The 18201-nt window shown below is 43.4% G+C and overlaps 1 protein-coding gene across 2 annotated transcripts in view; it reads left to right on the top strand.

The window, feature by feature from the left end:
- The first annotated feature begins 747 nt into the window (after positions 1–747).
- The window catches only part of celsr3 (cadherin, EGF LAG seven-pass G-type receptor 3), a 141620-nt gene continuing 124166 nt past the window's right edge, over positions 748–18201 (top strand). For both annotated transcript variants that reach the window (XM_084721589.1, XM_084721587.1), the window contains exon 1: positions 748–6535. In XM_084721589.1, coding sequence (XP_084577715.1) covers positions 1126–6535 — 5410 coding nt within the window. In that variant the 5' untranslated portion in view covers positions 748–1125. The remainder of the gene's footprint in view (positions 6536–18201) is intronic.

Below are 18201 nucleotides of genomic sequence, written 5' to 3'. Positions count from 1 at the left end.
GGCAGTGTGGCAGGCAAATCTGGAACATATTAATAACATACAAAATATGTATGAATAAATCAGGCTTTTACATGCAAAAAAATAGTGTGCATTGCCTCAACTTTTATGTATGTTCTTATTTCTTGAAAAATATGCGAGAATTTACATCTACAATATACTGTATCATGTGACACCTTACCCAGAAATGGAAGTGAAAGTAAAAAGTGTGACAAGATGCCCAGGTATCCCCTATATCATAATAGTCTAAAGTGTTTTGTCACAATAAACTTTACTAGGGTACAATCTTGATGCTGTTTCCTCCCTTTTGGTAAAGTTTCTGGGAATTGCTTTTCTAAAATTCCTCCTAAAGCCACCCCAATACTTTTGGAACATTTTATTTTGAAATGTAGGAATCTCATTTTAAGGTTTGATTTCTAAGAAGCGACAGCATTAGACTGGGTCTATCTGTGTATAAGATGACCTGCAGGGCCATATTTGTTAGGCTGATAATTCCTCAGTTGATGATACGGTGATGACGGTGTGATTGTGTAAGATATTCCAGTTGTGGATATGGCTGCCGCCGCGGGTGCTGTGTAACAGCCCTGCGTACCGGAGCCAACCATTATGAGAGAGGAGAGAGAGGGAAATGCAAGCGATAGGGGGAGGGGTAGAAAAAAGAGAGAGGAGGAGAGTGTGACTGTGTGTGGATAGATGGATAGCCTACCACCGGGCTGTGCCGCTACTGCACACACACACACACACACGCACTCAGAGGGGTAGTGTGTGAGCCAGCCAGCCAGCCAGTCAGTGTGAGTGTGTAAGCCATGTTGGATGTGAATGAACGGGAGGAGAGATGCTGCTGCCGCGCCGCCGCTCCTAACGCTCACACCTCCTGCTCCACGGACCACAGCGTGTAGATGCCAACTCTCCAGGCCGACGGAGAGACGGGGGAGCCAGGGGGAAGGTGTCGGGCGGTGCCGGCGGTCCTGGAACTGGAACTGGCCACCTAGCCGGAGCGAAGAGGAGAGGAGGAGAGAAGTAACGGGGGGGGAGGAAGACGCGCTCGAAAGAGAGAGAAAGAGGAGAGAAAAGGCAGAGGTGGAAGAGGGAGAAAGGAGGGGAGAGACAGAGAAAGGAAGAGACTAAATGGCTGCACCGCTACCGGGCTTCACCCCGCTCCTGCTCTCGTCTCTGGCACTCCACCTGCTTCTCCTCGGCCCTTTGTTCGCCCTCACCCCGGGGACGGTGAATACAGGAGGGGCTTCAAGGGGCCTCTGCTACCGAGACGCCGGTAAAGTGAGCCAGCAGCGGCAACAGCAGCGGTGCGAGGAGGCGAGGGGCAGCTGGAATCTATGCCCGAGCAGGTGCACCGGAGAGCGGATACGGACTGAAGGATGCTCCGGAGTGGGGACACCGGGTGGATATCACCAGGATGGACTGAGAGGAGTCGGGACGTTTTGGAGGTGTACAAACGGCCCTCTGGCACCATCACCTCCTCCTCCTCTTCTCCACCCAGGTATTAGGAGCAGGTCGAGCTCTGATGGCGTCGGCGCACAGATGGGAGTGGAGGGAGGGAGGCTGAGGAGGAAGGGCGTTGTTTCTCCTCCCGCTTCACCTGCTTTCACCTCCTTGCCGGTTCAAAACGGCAAAAAGCGGGCAGTACAAAGGACTAGAGTATGCGTGAGGCCACACCTCGCCAAACGTGGCGCCGCCGGAGCCTTTGTGCGCACGGCTGGCCTGTGGAGGGCACCCGGAAGAGGAGAGGGGAGGAGACGGGGAGAGGTGTGGGAGAGGGCTCATGAGGTGAGGAGGAGGCTCTTTGCTACACCCAGGCATCTCTACAGGTCAAACCATGACAAACAAGCCCTCTCCCCGGCTGGTAACCCCTCACCTGGCCCCAGGCCAACCGGTTGCATTCATTCTCTTTCTGGATACAGTTCACCACACAGTGATGCTTCAAACTACACCTTCAGATTTCACCCCAACAATTCAGACTGTATCCAGGGATCAAAATTGGACTACATTTGTCATTTTTCTGCTTGTTATTCCTCCCAGAGCGGCCACACAGATACAATTCATCCGGTTTACAGGAGCCAGGCTCGGGGTGCTGATGGGGACTTGGCCAGCGTGGACAGGAGGGCTGGTAATTGTTCTCATTTGGACAGGCACAATATTATCGATCCCAACAGAAGCATCAGAGAGGGGGGTGATGATAGCTGTTTGACTAGGTGCAATGGGAGCAGGGAGGAGGACATGAGTCGGGGAGGTGAAGAGGAAGAGAAGGAGGCCGTGATTAACTCCAATACCAGGGCGCACCTAGATAGTTGTGATGAAAAAACAAAGTATTACCACGCCACAATTACGGATATGGGAAGGGGTGGAAGAGGAGGGGTGAGCCAAGGCAACAAACGCATTAATTCATCTAATTATCCGGATAATGATTTGGCTTTTCCTTTTCTAACGTTTCTATGTAGGGCTGATAATAAGAATCGGCAAGGGAAATCAGCACCGGCAACCAGAGGGCAGAGTAGGCAAACCCGGGGAGAGAACAGGGAGGTTCCCGGTGGTTGCTTCGGTTGTTTGGACAGAGTAGAAGTGGGGGGTGGATATTTAGCCGGGTTTATGGTCCCGGAGGGAGGCATAACTCAAAGGAATCTCCCCATCCAATTTACCCCCGGCAGCATCACCGAGACGCTCGGCCAACAATTTCTATCAAGCAGCAAAAGCGCAATTCCCCAAATCACGTCAAACTATCTTGGCCCTGTGCTGAAAACGCCCCCTCAAACACAAACAGGCGAACTATCCATACCGCTCCATCTATCTGCTGAAAAAGTAACTTCAGAGTCTGCCGGTGACTCAGGCTTTTTCTCGCCTGCTCAGTTTCCCGATGTTGTGTCAGCCGCGTCTCGCTCTGCAACAGCAACGGAATCACGTCTCCTTCGCACTCAGTCTGATCACACCACAGCGAAACATCCCTCGGAAATTAACCAGACCACATGGCAGGATGACTCTGCACGATGGACGGCTCCCCTAGACTCTCAGCGCGTGTTTGTGTGGCTCAAATTCAACACCAACAGTAATAATAACAACCAAGAGGAGGTAAATGGACACAGTCTTGAATCTGAAGTTGAGAAATCGCCTTGGCACGGTCAGACACAGCAGTGGGAGAGCGCAGTGGTCCACGCAGGGTGCGCTGACAGCATCTCCCCTGACTGCTCAGCCACCGAGCAGGGGGACCGTGCATATATGCAATTAAAACCCCGTAAGCAAGTGCCATTAGAGCCCGAAGGTGTCAGACAGTCAGATATGCAGCAGATGGGGGCTGAGGGAGAGAGAGATGCAGAGAGGGAGGGAGAGGGCTTGGAGGGGTCCGCTGCTGTTGCTGCTGATGCTGTTGGGGGAGGGCAATTACAGGTGGGGGTGGGCGAGAGAGAGGCGCGGCTGATGGGAGGGAGAGGACCAGGGGGAGAGCAGCGAGAGGAGGAGGAAAAGGGAATAACAAAGGCGAGGCAGGCAGAGGAGAGAGAGGCAGAGGGAGGGAAGGGTCAGGATAGGGGCAGTAGCAGCACCACCATCACACAGCCAGATAGCGAAAGAGGGAAAAAAGAGGATGAAAGCCATGAGGCAGGAGAGGGGGATGAGGAGGGGAGGCACAGTACAAGGGGAGAGAGGAGTCTGGAGAGACTGATAATAGTAGCAGATGATGAAACCTCACCGGGAGACAGGGAGAGGAAGATTTTGATGCCCTGGCCTCGCCCACGACGTGCAGCCAACAGGCACCCCCATTTCTCCCAGTATAACTACCAAGTGCAAGTAGCTGAGAACCAGCCACCCGGCACCTCTGTCATTGTCATGTCTGCCTCAGACCCGGATGCAGGAGATGCAGGCAGGGTGAGCTACTCAATCGCCCCACTGATGAACAGTCGATCATCTGACTACTTCCACATCCACCCTGACACAGGTCTCATCACTACCACTCAGATTCTAGACAGAGAACACATGGATTTGCATTACTTCAGGGTCACAGCAACTGATCATGGCTCCTCCCGCCTCTCTGGCACCACAATGGTAGCCATTACTGTGTCAGACCGGAATGATCACTCTCCTATATTTGAGCAGACAGAGTACAGAGAGACGATCAGGGAGAACGTAGAGGAGGGTTATCCTATCTTACAGCTGAGAGCCACAGACTTAGACTCCCCATCCAATGCCAATATCCGTTACCGCTTTGTTGGTGACACAGCTGCCATGGCGCGGGCGGCCTTTGAGATTGACCCACGCTCTGGCCTCATTACAACCCGTGGAGCGGTAGACCGAGAAACAAACGAGCACTACACTCTTCAGGTGGAGGCCAGTGACCAGGGGAAGGAACCAGGGCCACGCTCTGCCACTGTGAAAGTTTTCATCACTGTTCTGGATGAAAATGACAACGTGCCACAGTTCAGTGAAAAGCGCTATGTGGTAGCAGTGAAGGAGGATGTGCGGCCTCACTCTGAGATCCTCCGTGTAAGTGCCACAGACTTGGACAAGGACAGTAATGCTGCCGTTCACTACAATATCATCAGTGGTAACAGCCGTGGACAGTTTTCCATCGACAGTGTCACCGGGGAGATCCAGGTTGTGGCACCACTGGACTATGAGTCCGAACGGGAGTACACACTCCGTGTTCGTGCACAGGACAATGGCCGACCACCTCTCTCCAACAACACTGGTATTGTCAGTGTACAGGTGACAGATGTCAATGACAACCCACCGATCTTTGTCTCCACACCATTCCAGGCATCTGTGCTTGAGAGCGCTCCAGTTGGTAGTTCCATCCTCCACATTCAGGCTATTGATACCGACTCTGGTGATAATGCCCGTTTGGAGTACAGGTTAACTGGCACCAGCTCAGACACACCATTCATCATTAACTCTGCAACAGGCTGGGTGACTGTGAGCTCCATTCTGGACAGAGAATCTGTAGAGCACTATTTCTTTGGTGTGGAGGCCAGGGATTATGGCATGCCACCTCTGTCTGCCACAGCGAGTGTTACAATTACAGTTATGGATGTTAACGACAACCGCCCTGAGTTCCTCCAAAAGGAGTACTATGCTCGCCTGAATGAGGATGCGGCAGTTGGCACCAGTGTAGTGACTGTCACGGCTGTGGACCGTGATGTCAACAGTGCGGTCACCTACCAGATAACAGGAGGAAACACCAGGAACCGCTTTGCCATCAGCACAGCAGGAGGGGCTGGACTTCTCTCGTTAGCCCTCCCACTGGACTACAAACAGGAGCGGCGTTATGTTTTAACAGTCACTGCCTCTGACCGCACACTCCACGACACCTGTCAGGTGCACATTAACATCACAGACGCCAACACACACCGGCCTGTATTCCAGAGTGCCCACTACTCTGTCAGTGTGAATGAGGACCGACCACCTGGAAGCACTGTGGTTGTGATCAGCGCCACAGATGATGATGTTGGTGAGAATGCTCGAATCACATACTTCCTTGAGGACAATATCCCACAATTCCGCATAGACACCGCCACAGGGGCGATAACGCTGCAGGCAGAACTTGACTATGAGGATCAGATGACCTATACTTTGGCCATAACGGCTAAAGACAATGGCATACCACAGAAATCAGACACAACATATGTTGAAGTGAATGTGAACGACGTGAACGACAATGCACCTCAGTTCCTCAGCCCCAGATATCAGGGAACAGTGAGCGAAGATGCGCCTCCCTTCACCAGTGTCCTCCAAATCTCAGCCACTGACCGTGATGCTCACGCCAACGGTCGTGTTCAGTACACCTTCCAAAATGGTGAGGACGGAGATGGAGACTTTACCATTGAACCCACATCTGGCATTGTCCGAACAGTTCGCCGCTTAGACCGTGAAAGCGTGCCGTTCTATGAACTCACAGCCTATGCTGTAGATCGTGGCGTTCCCCCTCAGCGAACTCCCGTCCACATCCAGGTTACAGTCCTAGATGTGAATGACAATGCTCCTGTCTTCCCTGCTGATGACTTTGAGGTTCTAGTGAAGGAAAACAGTGCAGTGGGCTCTGTGGTTGCCCAGATCACAGCAACTGACCCAGATGAGGGTGCCAACGCTCAGATCATGTACCAAATCGTGGAGGGCAACATCCCTGAAATCTTCCAGATGGACATCTTTTCAGGAGAGCTCACTTCACTCATTGATCTAGACTATGAGGCCCGCAATGAGTATGTCATCGTCGTCCAAGCCACCTCAGCACCACTAGTCAGCCGGGCCACTGTCCGAATCCGACTGGTGGACCAGAATGACAACCGGCCCACTCTGCAGGACTTCCAAATCATCTTCAACAACTTTGTGTCCAATCGCTCCAACAGTTTCCCCAGCGGGGTAATTGGAAGGGTACCCGCCCATGATCCCGATGTGTCAGACAGGCTGTACTACACCATCGACAGGGGGAACGAGCTTCACCTGCTGCTCTTGAATCACACCAGTGGAGAGATCCGACTGAGCCGAAAACTGGATAACAACAGGCCACTGGTGGCTCCCATGCTGATCACAGTCACAGGTAAGAGACCGTGAAGGGGAAAAATGGGAGGAAAGGATGGTGTGTGTGTGTGTGTGTGTGTGTGTGTGTGTGCGCGTGTGTGCAGTCAGTTTGATTCCCCTGAAGCTTTATTCACTGTAACAAATACTGTGAAGATAAGGACTCAGACTCCACAGGTTTGAGTGAGAAAGGCATGAGAAGAGACTGGATAACATTTGGTTGAGCTTTGTGCATTACTTCTACCTTTTTGTCTCTTTCTGTCAACTTGTTTGCATGACAGAATGAGGAATGAACTGGCCCAGTGAGAAAATTAGAGTTGTTACCTGTGTCTTAGACAGCTGCTACATGTGCCTGAGTCCCTTAAGGAGAAGGCGCTTGGGAGAAATTGTGTGAGCATGTGTTTGTGAGACAATTATAGTCAGTGACAGAGCTGAAAGCATGTGAGGTAAACAATTAGGAGAGTGACTCTACTTGACTTAGCAAAGTTTCAAAGTGTGGAGGAGGTGAGAAGAATAAGAGAAAAGGATGATGAGGAAAAGCGCATGTGTGATGCTTAGTGTGGATTTTGTGTGAGAAAACGTGACAGCACATATCACAGAGGGGAGACGATGAAGAGAGAAGATTTAATGACTATTTGATGACACTTCTATCGATGTGAGATACTCAACAGTGATTATTGGGGTTTTCATGTCAGTCAGCATGTTGCTAGTTTATGAGATTTGCTTATGCAAGCAACTGGTGTTCAGACATGGCAGTGACGATTTTACTGGTGAAAAAAAGACGTGTATAGTTATAAGTGATCAGTATCACAGTACCACCCACACTGTTTGATTGGCAGGTCATCTGGGATAAGTGTGGTCCACGTTGCCATAGTGATTTTGTAAAATTAAAGAAAATCTATTTAGTCAGGAAGCAAGAAAGCATGCAACTCCATCTGGCAAAGCCAACTGCTGTCACTTGCTGTTAAATATCCTATGAAACTATATCAATATTTCCTTAATGAGATGAAATAGGACAGGGAGGGGTCCAAGTGTAAAACCATGGGCTACTGGTATAGAGACAAACACAATTTAACAGTTTTAACTGGCATGCTTGTTGACTCATCCCTGCTGTTGATCATGTTGAGCACTGATACATAATGTTTATAGATAATAATAATAATAATAATACTTGCATTATAGAATATGTATATCAGCAGCATATTGGTAGTAATAAATGAGTAATTATAAAGTACTTTTTGATGCCATATTCTAGAAGAGATATTTCTATGTGTGCTATTTTGTTCTACCACTGAATGGGAATAGAGCTTGTGCATCTCAATACACCTCAGTTTTTCTCAAGGTGTAACTCTTTAGAATAGGGTCTACTAATTGCAATAGTTGTCTAATAGATTAACAGTCTGAAGAAGACTCAACTCCAGAATAGAGAACTTGTGTGGGTTTCATTTTTTAATTGAGTGGCTCAGTCTGAACCACCAACCCAAAGCAATATTTGGTATATGATGACCTGAAAACGAGGCTTAACTTTTTCTACACAATCTTTTACACCACCTTTAATAAGTGTCTAAACTATAGTGAATTAGTGTTGCCATTGTATAATTCTACCAATGTTATAAAGCCCATACTGAGCAAAGCATATTAAGATGATACTTCATGTACAACAACTTCTTTACTTGCTATGAATAAGCAGTACTTAGCAGGTTATTGATGGCCTGGTAGTTGTAGAATATTGTCATGAAGAAAAAGGCATTAATAAGTGCTTTATAATGACTACTTAAGGGTCAATATGCTACTAATATGCATGCTTATAAGCAACCCGTTAATGGTGAGTATGTGCAACATGATATTAAGTGTTATCAAAAGTTTTTTAAGCTGTTTTTCTACCACGCAAGAATATATATATGTGTGTGTGTGTGTGTGTGTGTATACACACATATATGTATATATTTGGGAAATAGTAAGTTGATTTTTTCAATTAAAGTAAATATTGTTTTCATTTGTTTTTAGATGCATTTTTGGTGTGTTTGCTTGCATTTAAAACTTTTAGTTTAGCTATAAAGGCTTCCTAAAAGCTTCTTTGTTGTTTGTGATCAAAGCCATTGAAAGCGAATAAGGAGCAAAACGAGAGCAGCGTTGTGCTTTGAAGGTTAGTGCTGTGTTTGTATTCTGTCAGAAAGCTTTACAATAATGGAGGGGCGCTGGCTTGGGAGTGTGTGTGACCTGCTACCCTATTTACACTGCTTTTATAGCAGCCTCACTGGTGACGATACACGCTAATACATATTAATTTTGGTGTCATTTTGGATGAGTGAGAGAGTTAGAAAAGGACTGTGTCAGTGAGTGAGGGACTCATCAAGTGAACAAACAGTCAGTGAGTGAGTGATGCAGTGGGTGAGTGAGAGAAAGAAGAGGGTGAGGTACCCATCCATTGAGGAAACCAATGATTGAGTGAATGAGTGAGTAAATATGTCAGTGGGTGAATGACAAAATAATAACTTATATAGCCTAATATCACAAATCACAATTTGTCTCAGGGTGCTTTATAGTCTGTAGGATGTGGGAAACCTCCTGTTCCTCAGGCCAGTGTTTCCCAAACTTTTTTCTGAGGACCCACTTCCTAAAAATGATCAACCATTGGGACCCAATTCAGAATAGGGTTTATCAATACATCTTGTTATTTTGTGCATAAATGAATGTTCATGACCATTTTACTGCCATTGACCATATAATCAGAAAAACAATATACACATTTTAAATTCTTTATTACAGATGTACTACAACAATACAACAATAAGAATGATGATGAATGAAGAAATATTAGTACCATAATATATACTGTCTACACATAGCAAACAGCACTACATATATTATATAACAGTGTTTCCCAGGCTTTTTTATTCAGGGGAAGCACGTTTTAAAAATTACAAACTATCATGATCCACTTTACAATAGGTCCTATCCATGAATCTTACGAAGACTTAATTTGTGCATAAATTAATGTTAATGATCAATTTTACTGCAATTTCTGCATAACCTTATATTATCTTGACACGTAGCATTGAAAATATATGCACATGTTGAGTATTTTATAAATGAAAAATAAATACATTTAGGCTTAGTTAACAGGCCATCTCATTTTTATTTCCAATGTCAATTTTCAATTTAATCAGCTTGGAATGACATTTTCAAAGTAAGTGCACGCAGGCAGAGTTAATAGGGTCTAGAACAATATACACATTTTAAGTCTTATGTCTTCCATAGTCTTTTATTTATTTGGCAACCAAGATAAAATCCCCTGTGACCCACTTGTGAGTTTCGACCCAGCCTCTGGGAATGAGTGGTACATAGTACTATATAATGATTGCCATATAATGATTGTCTTATAGGGATATACAGGGACAACACAATCTCCAATCTAATAACAACTTAGAAAACAAATAAACAAACAAATGAAGACAGCTGTGGTAAGTTGAATACAGTTGAATATATATTCATAAATATATAAATATAATAATGAATTCTCAAACTAGATCACTACAAATTACAATCAATCAGAATGGCTAGCCCTGTTTCTTCTCTTGTCATTCAAACTTCCAAATAATATGATTTACGTTAAAATATTCTATTCCTCGTTTGGCTGAGGACCCCCAACCATCCACTCAAGGACCACTATTGGTCCCCAGACCCCAGTATGAAAACCACTGCTCTAATAAATGGAATAGAAGAGTGAGTGAGCAAATGCTTGAACTAGAGATGTATTAAGGGAAGCAGTGACTGAGTGAATGAATGAGCAATCAGGCAAACCTAACGTGTGCGTGTGTGTGTGTGTGTGTAACATATAATGCATGTATATGTATATATGTATGCTTGTGTGCCAACCTTTGTCTCCATCTGCTTCCTCCGATGTGCATTCAGCTCAGTTAAACCAGACGTGTAGATTCATTTCCAATTTTCTCGCTTTTTCTCTCTCTCTGTGAAAAAAGTATGTTATACACACTCTCTGTCTCTCTCTCTCTCTCCCTCTCTGTGTCTCTCTCTCTCTCCATCGCTCCAGGATTTGACAGTTATGAGATTATAATGAAACAACAGTCAGGCAGAGTCAGGCTCGGAGCAAAGCTGTCACTTTCATTGTGCGCTGTGTGTTATCTGTGACTACCCGTCCCTCCTCTACCCATCACGTTCTCTTCCTCTCCTTTATTCTTCCAGGCCTTGAATGGATGGATGGATGGATGAATGAATTCTCCTCAGTTATATTTATTTCTTGCATTTTAACTCGTCTTTTTCAGCATCCTTCTTTACATTTGTTTTCCTTCTGCTTTTTCTCATTTTCTCCTCTGTCTTCCGGCCATCTCCTCTGTCTTCTTCACCCTGTTTATTTTTTTTCCGTCCCTCTCTCCTCCAACGCTTCTCCTTCCCTCAACACTTCCCTGTAATCCTCTCATAACTCTCATGGGCTGTTTCTCTTCCATGGCATATTCTTTTCAACTCTGCTCCTCCTTCCTCCTTTCTGCTTTCTTCCCTCCTTATTTCCTCTCCTCATGTGTGTGTGTGTATCTGTGTGTGTGTGTGTGTGTGTACTCAAGTGCCTCAAAGTGTTGTGTGTTTGTGTGTGTGTGCCTGATTTTTATGCATGTGCGTGTTTGAACAGTGTTTTTTTGTAGCGGGGAGATTTTTTGTGCATGATTTGTGTTTGTACATAGTGGTCCTGTGTGTTTGTGTGTTCATAAGTGTGTGTACTCTCAGGTGGCTCAAAGCGTTGCACTCGAGAGTGTATTCATGTCTTTGCAATGAATAATATCTATGCAAGCCAGAGAGTGCTGGGACTACACTCCTCTTCTTTTCTGAATGTCTTGCTTTCTTACTTTCACACACTTTCTTCTCTCACGTTCTCTCTTTGTCTTCCATTTCCCATTCTCTCTCCCACGCTCTTAGAAATAAAGGCGCTAACTAGACCTATAAAGGGTTCTTTGGCTTGTCTCCATTGGCTTTCCTCTTCTTGGGTTCTTCCCAGAACCCAACCCAACTAAAGTTTTACACCTAGAACACCTGTGGAAGGTTTTACCCAGAACTCCATGAGATGTTCTTAAGGAGAACCTTTTTTGATGCAGTGGTTTCACCCAGAACTGTGTCGTGGGGTTCAATCCAGAATCATTCCACCTTTTAAGGGTCCTGACAGAAACCCACTCCTTTTATATTCCAATGGTTTGATCTAGGATCTACCCAGGTGGTTCGACCGAGAACCCTTTTATATTCCAAAGGTTTCATCTGGAGCCCACACAGGGGGTTCTACTGAGAACTCTTTATATCATGGTTCAAAGATACCTTGATGAACGGGTTCTTCAAGGACTTCAACAATTCTTGAAGAACCCTTTCTTCCAAAAAGGTTTCCTAATGGAACCTTTAGTCTTACAAAGAACCCCTTGACTAACCCTTTCTCCACAAAAGGTTTCTTCAGAAGCAAAGGTTTCTGGATAGAACCTCAGTCTTTCAAGAAGAACACGTTTATAACCTTTATGTCTATGAGTGTGCTTTTCTATCTCTTCTTTCTCTCCTACTCTCCATACGACTGTTAGTTCCACAGTATTGATTCTCAGGATAATGCCCGTATTTATGGTGCGTAGAGATTAAACGCTGCATCCATGCTTGCCAGCAGTTTAAGCACACACACACACACACACACACACACACACACACACACACACACACACGTACAAATTTACATATACACACGAAACCAGCTTCAGGGTCAGTTGGTTGAAAAAAATAAAAACATTTTAGCTTGGCACCCCAAGAACAGCATCAGCTCAAGGTGCCCTTTAGCAAAGCAACCCCCAACTGCTCCTGTGGCCAGCAGCAAAGACTGTGGTTTTACTGGCCAACTCCCAGTTGTGAGTGTGTGCAGCAGTTTGAATGTTGATCAGGGCTTTGCTGGGAAAGAAAATGGTCTAACTGGACTTCCCAGGGTAGATGAAGGTTGAAACAAAGACTCTGTGGTGTGCAAGACTTTGATGAATTGGCCTTTTTTGACAATAGGCATTTTGACATATCACAGTAGGAAAACCACAGGTGTAAATAATGAAATTAATGATGGCTGGATATTAATTGGCTGCTTCAGTGTCAGAGTCCTGCATGCTGGTTCACTGTCGCACTGTCATGACTTTCTGGGACAGTTGAACAGAACAGTGTTAAACTTAATTAATAACACTTGTGCATTTCCTACCATGACATGTCAAAATTTCTGCAGTCAAAAGTCCAACTGACATTAATATGAAAGTGGTTTGAAAGAAAGTCTCAGTCTTTTGATTGTGATACCACACCTCACAAAAAAGATAGCAACATCTGTCAACCCCCAGTGTACTGTAGATGTCCACCAGCTGGTTTGGAGGTAAATATAATTTATTATGTTTGGATCTCTGCTTTCTCACGTTGCTTTCAAAATTTGCATACAGCATCAGAATCGAATTGTCAGACCCCTTTCATGGGGGGACAAATACTCCTATTTGATCCTTCTTATGCCTCGCCCTTTTTTGGTCTGTGCTCCTATAACTTACTTGATTGCTGTAGATTACCTAGCTAGTTAGCAAGTGTTTGGCTAGCATTAGCTATCACATGTAAAGAGCTTGCTAATGATTAATGTAGATTACATAGCTAATTAACTAGCATTGTGCTAACATTAGGTACCTTAAGACCATATATGCTGTTGTTACAGGTCCCTCTGCAACTCCAAGCAACCCTGAGCAAAATGTGGTTTTCTTTTCAACATGGACAAGCCTAAATACAGGACATTAGAAAGTTGATTGAAATTCCACAAGGTATCAAGCTTGCTCAGCTGTTACTGTAGCACAAAGAAAAAAGAGACAAAACTTACTGTTATTATATTTATTGTTTATTTATTTAGGAAGGGTCAATTGGTCACCTTAGTATGGCTCACCTGTGCTGCAGTGTTTCTGATCATGATTAGGTTAATGTTTACTTAAAGCTGCATAGATCTGGACAGGAGAAGAACTCCACAACAAACTGAAAAACAGACCTTATTATAGGGTTAGGGTTAGGGTTGAGGCCTGGAAAAGGTCCAGATCTGGACTCAGCCCATAACTGATATACATTAGGAAGTGTAACAGTTTCTTTTTTGAAATGTGGCAGTGCTTGTGTGGTTGTGGATGAATGTGGTTTTAATGTTTCCCTGTTGCTGACATCATTGTCATGGAAATATCTGCTGGAAAAACTGTTATGTGTTGTTGCTGCAAAGTTCAAGGATTAACTTTACACCAGATAATTTGCTACCAACTCCTTAATTGTCTTTTATCCAGCCTGGCTTTAATGTATTTTGACTATCTTGACTGTCTTGAACTTGAATATAGCCCCTTTTTCTTAAAATAAATAAGTGAGTTGATTAAATGTTCTGCTATCACCAATCATTTACATTACTTTGAGTAGTAAGTTTGAAAACCCATGTTCTAAATGAGCTATGTGTCCCTGGGCAGGTTGTGTACTGAGCACTGAGACAGAACCTATCAGTGAATGTGGTGTAGAAATAAGATTATAAGAGGCTAAAAAGCTCTATAAAGTGACAGCAGGTTTTGTAAGTGATGCCTGTTATATTACATAATATTCTCATCCTATGTTAATAGAAAAATATTGATTATCAGTTTTCTAAAGATTGTTGTTAAGAGTAATGACAAAGTGAAATTAGAGTGTAGCACTGCAGCACTACATAAGGTTGTAGCACTATGTAAGACTATGAGTTCATTTGTGCAGTCTGTGAGGATAATTATACAAGTTGTTGGCCTCAGCAGTTCTGTGGAGTATCTGGGGTACTGTTACAGTCGTACGGCAGCACTGATTATGACTGTGACCTATTAGATATATTTTGGGGCTTTTAATGTTTTAATTTTTGGCAATTTGCACACACTTTAGAAATCTGTATAATATGTTTTTTGTCACATTCGTGAGGAGTCTGCAAATCAGTGAATAGCTCTGATACGTGAACTCAACATGCACCAGTGTTTTTCCACTGTGCATCCTGGGAGATTAGATGGTGTTGACAATGACGACACATCATACATTTACACACTGGTTTACTATATGTCTTTGCTGACTGTGACACAGGTCAGTGCACCATGAATACACTTACAGTACATATAGGTCATTGCACTGATGCTGCATGTATAAGGCAGCTGGAGTTCAGTGTGTGTTACTTCTTTGTGTTTTGTTCCTGTTGTTGATGTTAAGGTTAGAAACTACATTGCTGTAATTCTGCCATTGATCTATTGCCTTTCTATTAGCTTCCATGTATTTACTGTCTACAGCGAAGAGAGAGAAGTGTACACTTCAAAACACAGACAGAAGAAAAGAAAAGAGAACTGAACACAGAAAGTAAATGTCATGGACCAGTTTTAATGTCACGTTGAGCTGAAAACATGGGTTGACCCCTGAACCTCCAGGAAGCCCTACAGGCAAGGTTTCAACACCAAAGAGTGGTTTTATATAATAGCCCTTTGAAAAGCTCAGTAAGAGTGTGTGTGTGTGTGTGTGTGTGTGTGTGTGTGTGTGTGTGTGTGTGTGTGTATGTGTGTGTGTGTGTGTGTGCGCGCGCGTCTGTGTGTGTTTACCACCCGTCCCCTTCTTATTCTGTATTGATTTGAATAGTTAAAGAGTGGAGAGCCTGCACGGCCTTAGAGAAAAAGATAATTTCCATGTTTTAACCAGAGGTTATAATATATATTTTAATATATTAATACAAATTAATTTATACAGACATTTTACAGGCCAATGCACCAAGGTTAACACTCTATAGGCCATACACAGTTTAAAGTGATGAATATTAAAAAATCAGTGCATGCTTTATTATCTCACAAAAGTAGTTTTAAATGTAGAAATTAACATTATATCATGGTATTTTATCTTTATACTGTTTCTACAGCCTCTGGCAATTACAAGTACAACAACTGAAGTGCAACTATTACTCATACTACAATTAATAAGAATATCATGCACCATAATACTAAAACTACCACTGTCACAACTACTGCAGCTGCAGTGCTGCCACTGCTACTGCTACACCAACAACTGGTAGCTGAGTAATAAGGTAAAACTAATAAGGTACGGTACAGAATGGTACAATTTGTTATGGTACGATACGATATACTTTATTATCCCCATAGTGTGTAACAGTATTAAAAGAACAAAACATAGCAATCAAACAACATATGCACAGAAACTTACTGAAGCAAATCACACCCCCAATAATACCATCATTACTATACCGTACAGTGATTATAAGTAATACCACATGTTTTACTACCATCATAACTACTATTACCACTGCCCATTACACACTATTCCAGTGTGTAATGGGCAGTGGTGGACAGTAATGAAGTACATTTACTTGAGGACTGTACTTAAGTACATTTTTTGATTATCTGTACTTTACTTGAGTATTTGTTTTTATTTTTTTTGGAAAATTATGACTTTCACTCCACTACATTTCAAAGACAAATATTTTACTGTTGACTCCACTACATTTCTAGTAGAGATGCACTGATTTCAATTTTCTTTATTTTAAGGGTCGGACCTGCCAATTCCGATTTTGGCCGATTCCGATTTTCTTTCTCTCTAAGAACTATAATTGACAGCATTCTCAAACATTTTTGCAACTTTTCTTGTAAAAATTACATTTGATGTTCATAATAATATACTGACTATTAAATATTCATTAAACACTATTTTACAGTTTCTCCAAAGTCCTCCAGGTTACAGCCAGGCCTTATTGTATTTTCATATTATGATTATGAATAGGGGGAACGCGAGCTCGCAAGATCATGGAATCTCGCGGGATTTCGGGAGACGCGATTTCACGTGTTCATGTGGAAGCAGATGTAAACAAACCGGAGACAGATGCGGGGCAACAGTTTGCAGCAGAAGTTAAACGAGTCTGGATGAGAAAACGTTTTAGGAGACTCATCAGCACAGGTTGTTTATTCTTCAGCCAGAACAGGAGGTGAGATTGTAACTGTCCCTCTGTGAACAGCAGTCTGCTGCTGGCTAACATTAGCATGAAGAGCTACAAAGTTTGCGGCTTTTCTGCGACACTGTCAGCTGGTCTGTCTCGTTGTAGACTGTCTGTCTTTTCTTTATCCTGTTCTTGGAATCTGTCACTGACACCAACTTCATGCAAGCATGTGTCTAAGTGTGTGTAGCTGTGATCAGCACTGTGGTGATATCACGGTCAGTTTGTCTGCTGCGGCCATGACGTGACCATCGTGCAGAACTCGTGTGTGACACTGATGGACACAGAATCAGATATGTGACGTTGACCGGCTGGTGACAGGTCAGGGCCGGTCATGCTGAAAAAAATTATGTCAGATGTTATTATAATTAGAAAAAGAGAAATAACTTAAGGTAGGCTTTTTATGTTGGATTGTTATCAGGGTGAAAAAATACCACATAATTCATGTACATACTGCCTCTGAAGACAGAAAGAAATCTAAATTATTTAACAGACTTGGAGAACTCCTTACAGTCGGCTTCAATCTAATTTTATGCAGTGATTTTAATAAAGTTATATCAGAAAGTGACAATAACTGTTCTTTTTGTTTTTGATTGTATTTCTATGCTGAAGTGTTTATAGGTGTTTCTATAGACTTTGTGTAGCAGAGTGGTTCTACAAGCAGGTCAGTGCATCATCAGGTGGTTTCAGAGTCACAAGCTTCTGTAAATGCATCATGAAAACAATACAGCATGTATTGATATTAGAAAATGTATTTTGTAATTTGTTCTTTTGAATACTTAAGTATTTTTAAAGGCAAGTACTTCACTGAGCAACTTTCACTTGTAGTTGAGTAATATTTGAGCAGGAGTATCTATACTTTGACTCAAGTATTGGGGTTGAGTATTTTGTCTGCCACTGGTAATGGGCAACGTCTGACAATTTATATAACTTTTCGAATAACAAACCAACATTGATCCAAAGAGGTAAAATAATAACAACACTTGTAGCATGTCAAACAACTTTATTCTCAACACATTTCGGTTCTGGACTTCATCAGGGTCGTCATGAAACACAGTACAAATGTGCCAGTGTTTCATGATGACTCTGACGAAGCCCAGAGCTGAAACATGTTGGTCTGAGAATAAAGATGTTTGCCATACTACAACTGTTGCTGGAGTTTTACCTCTTTGAACCCTTTCATGCACTTTTGAAGTAGGTCAGGTCGTGCTGCTAACCCCCATCTGCTTCAAACCAACACTGTGATCCACCTCATGCTATGATTTTTGACGTGTGTGGAGGTGAAGCCGTACGCAGGGTTTAAACTTCCATCTCTAGCTCTTTTTTTATTATTTACACAACTATGTCTGTCACTTTCCACATGTTTAGCACTATGAATGCCTCCCAAGAATGACTGTAATCATGTCTGAAAATGTGGCGTGTTATGCCCATATTCAAACAACAATGCTGTCTTGCTCTACTCTATGACCTCCACCTTGGATTGAGGATTTCTGGAACAGCTAGAAACACTTTTACCTCCAGACATGGTTGGATGACTCATTTTATGAACTAAAGCTGCATTCCAAATCACATAGGCTACTTTCTCTTTTTACTTTTAGTGCGTACTGCAGCTGCCCTTAAAACATATATACTCTTGAATGCAGTATGCATACATTTTGAACATACTACTTGACTACTTG

Source organism: Lutjanus erythropterus, chromosome 6 (assembly GCF_056507025.1).
Source record: "Lutjanus erythropterus isolate fLutEry1 chromosome 6, fLutEry1.hap2, whole genome shotgun sequence".
NCBI lineage: Eukaryota > Metazoa > Chordata > Actinopteri > Lutjaniformes > Lutjanidae > Lutjanus > Lutjanus erythropterus.
Note: the sequence above shows the minus strand (reverse complement) of the source record. Positions and strands in the feature narration are given on the sequence as shown.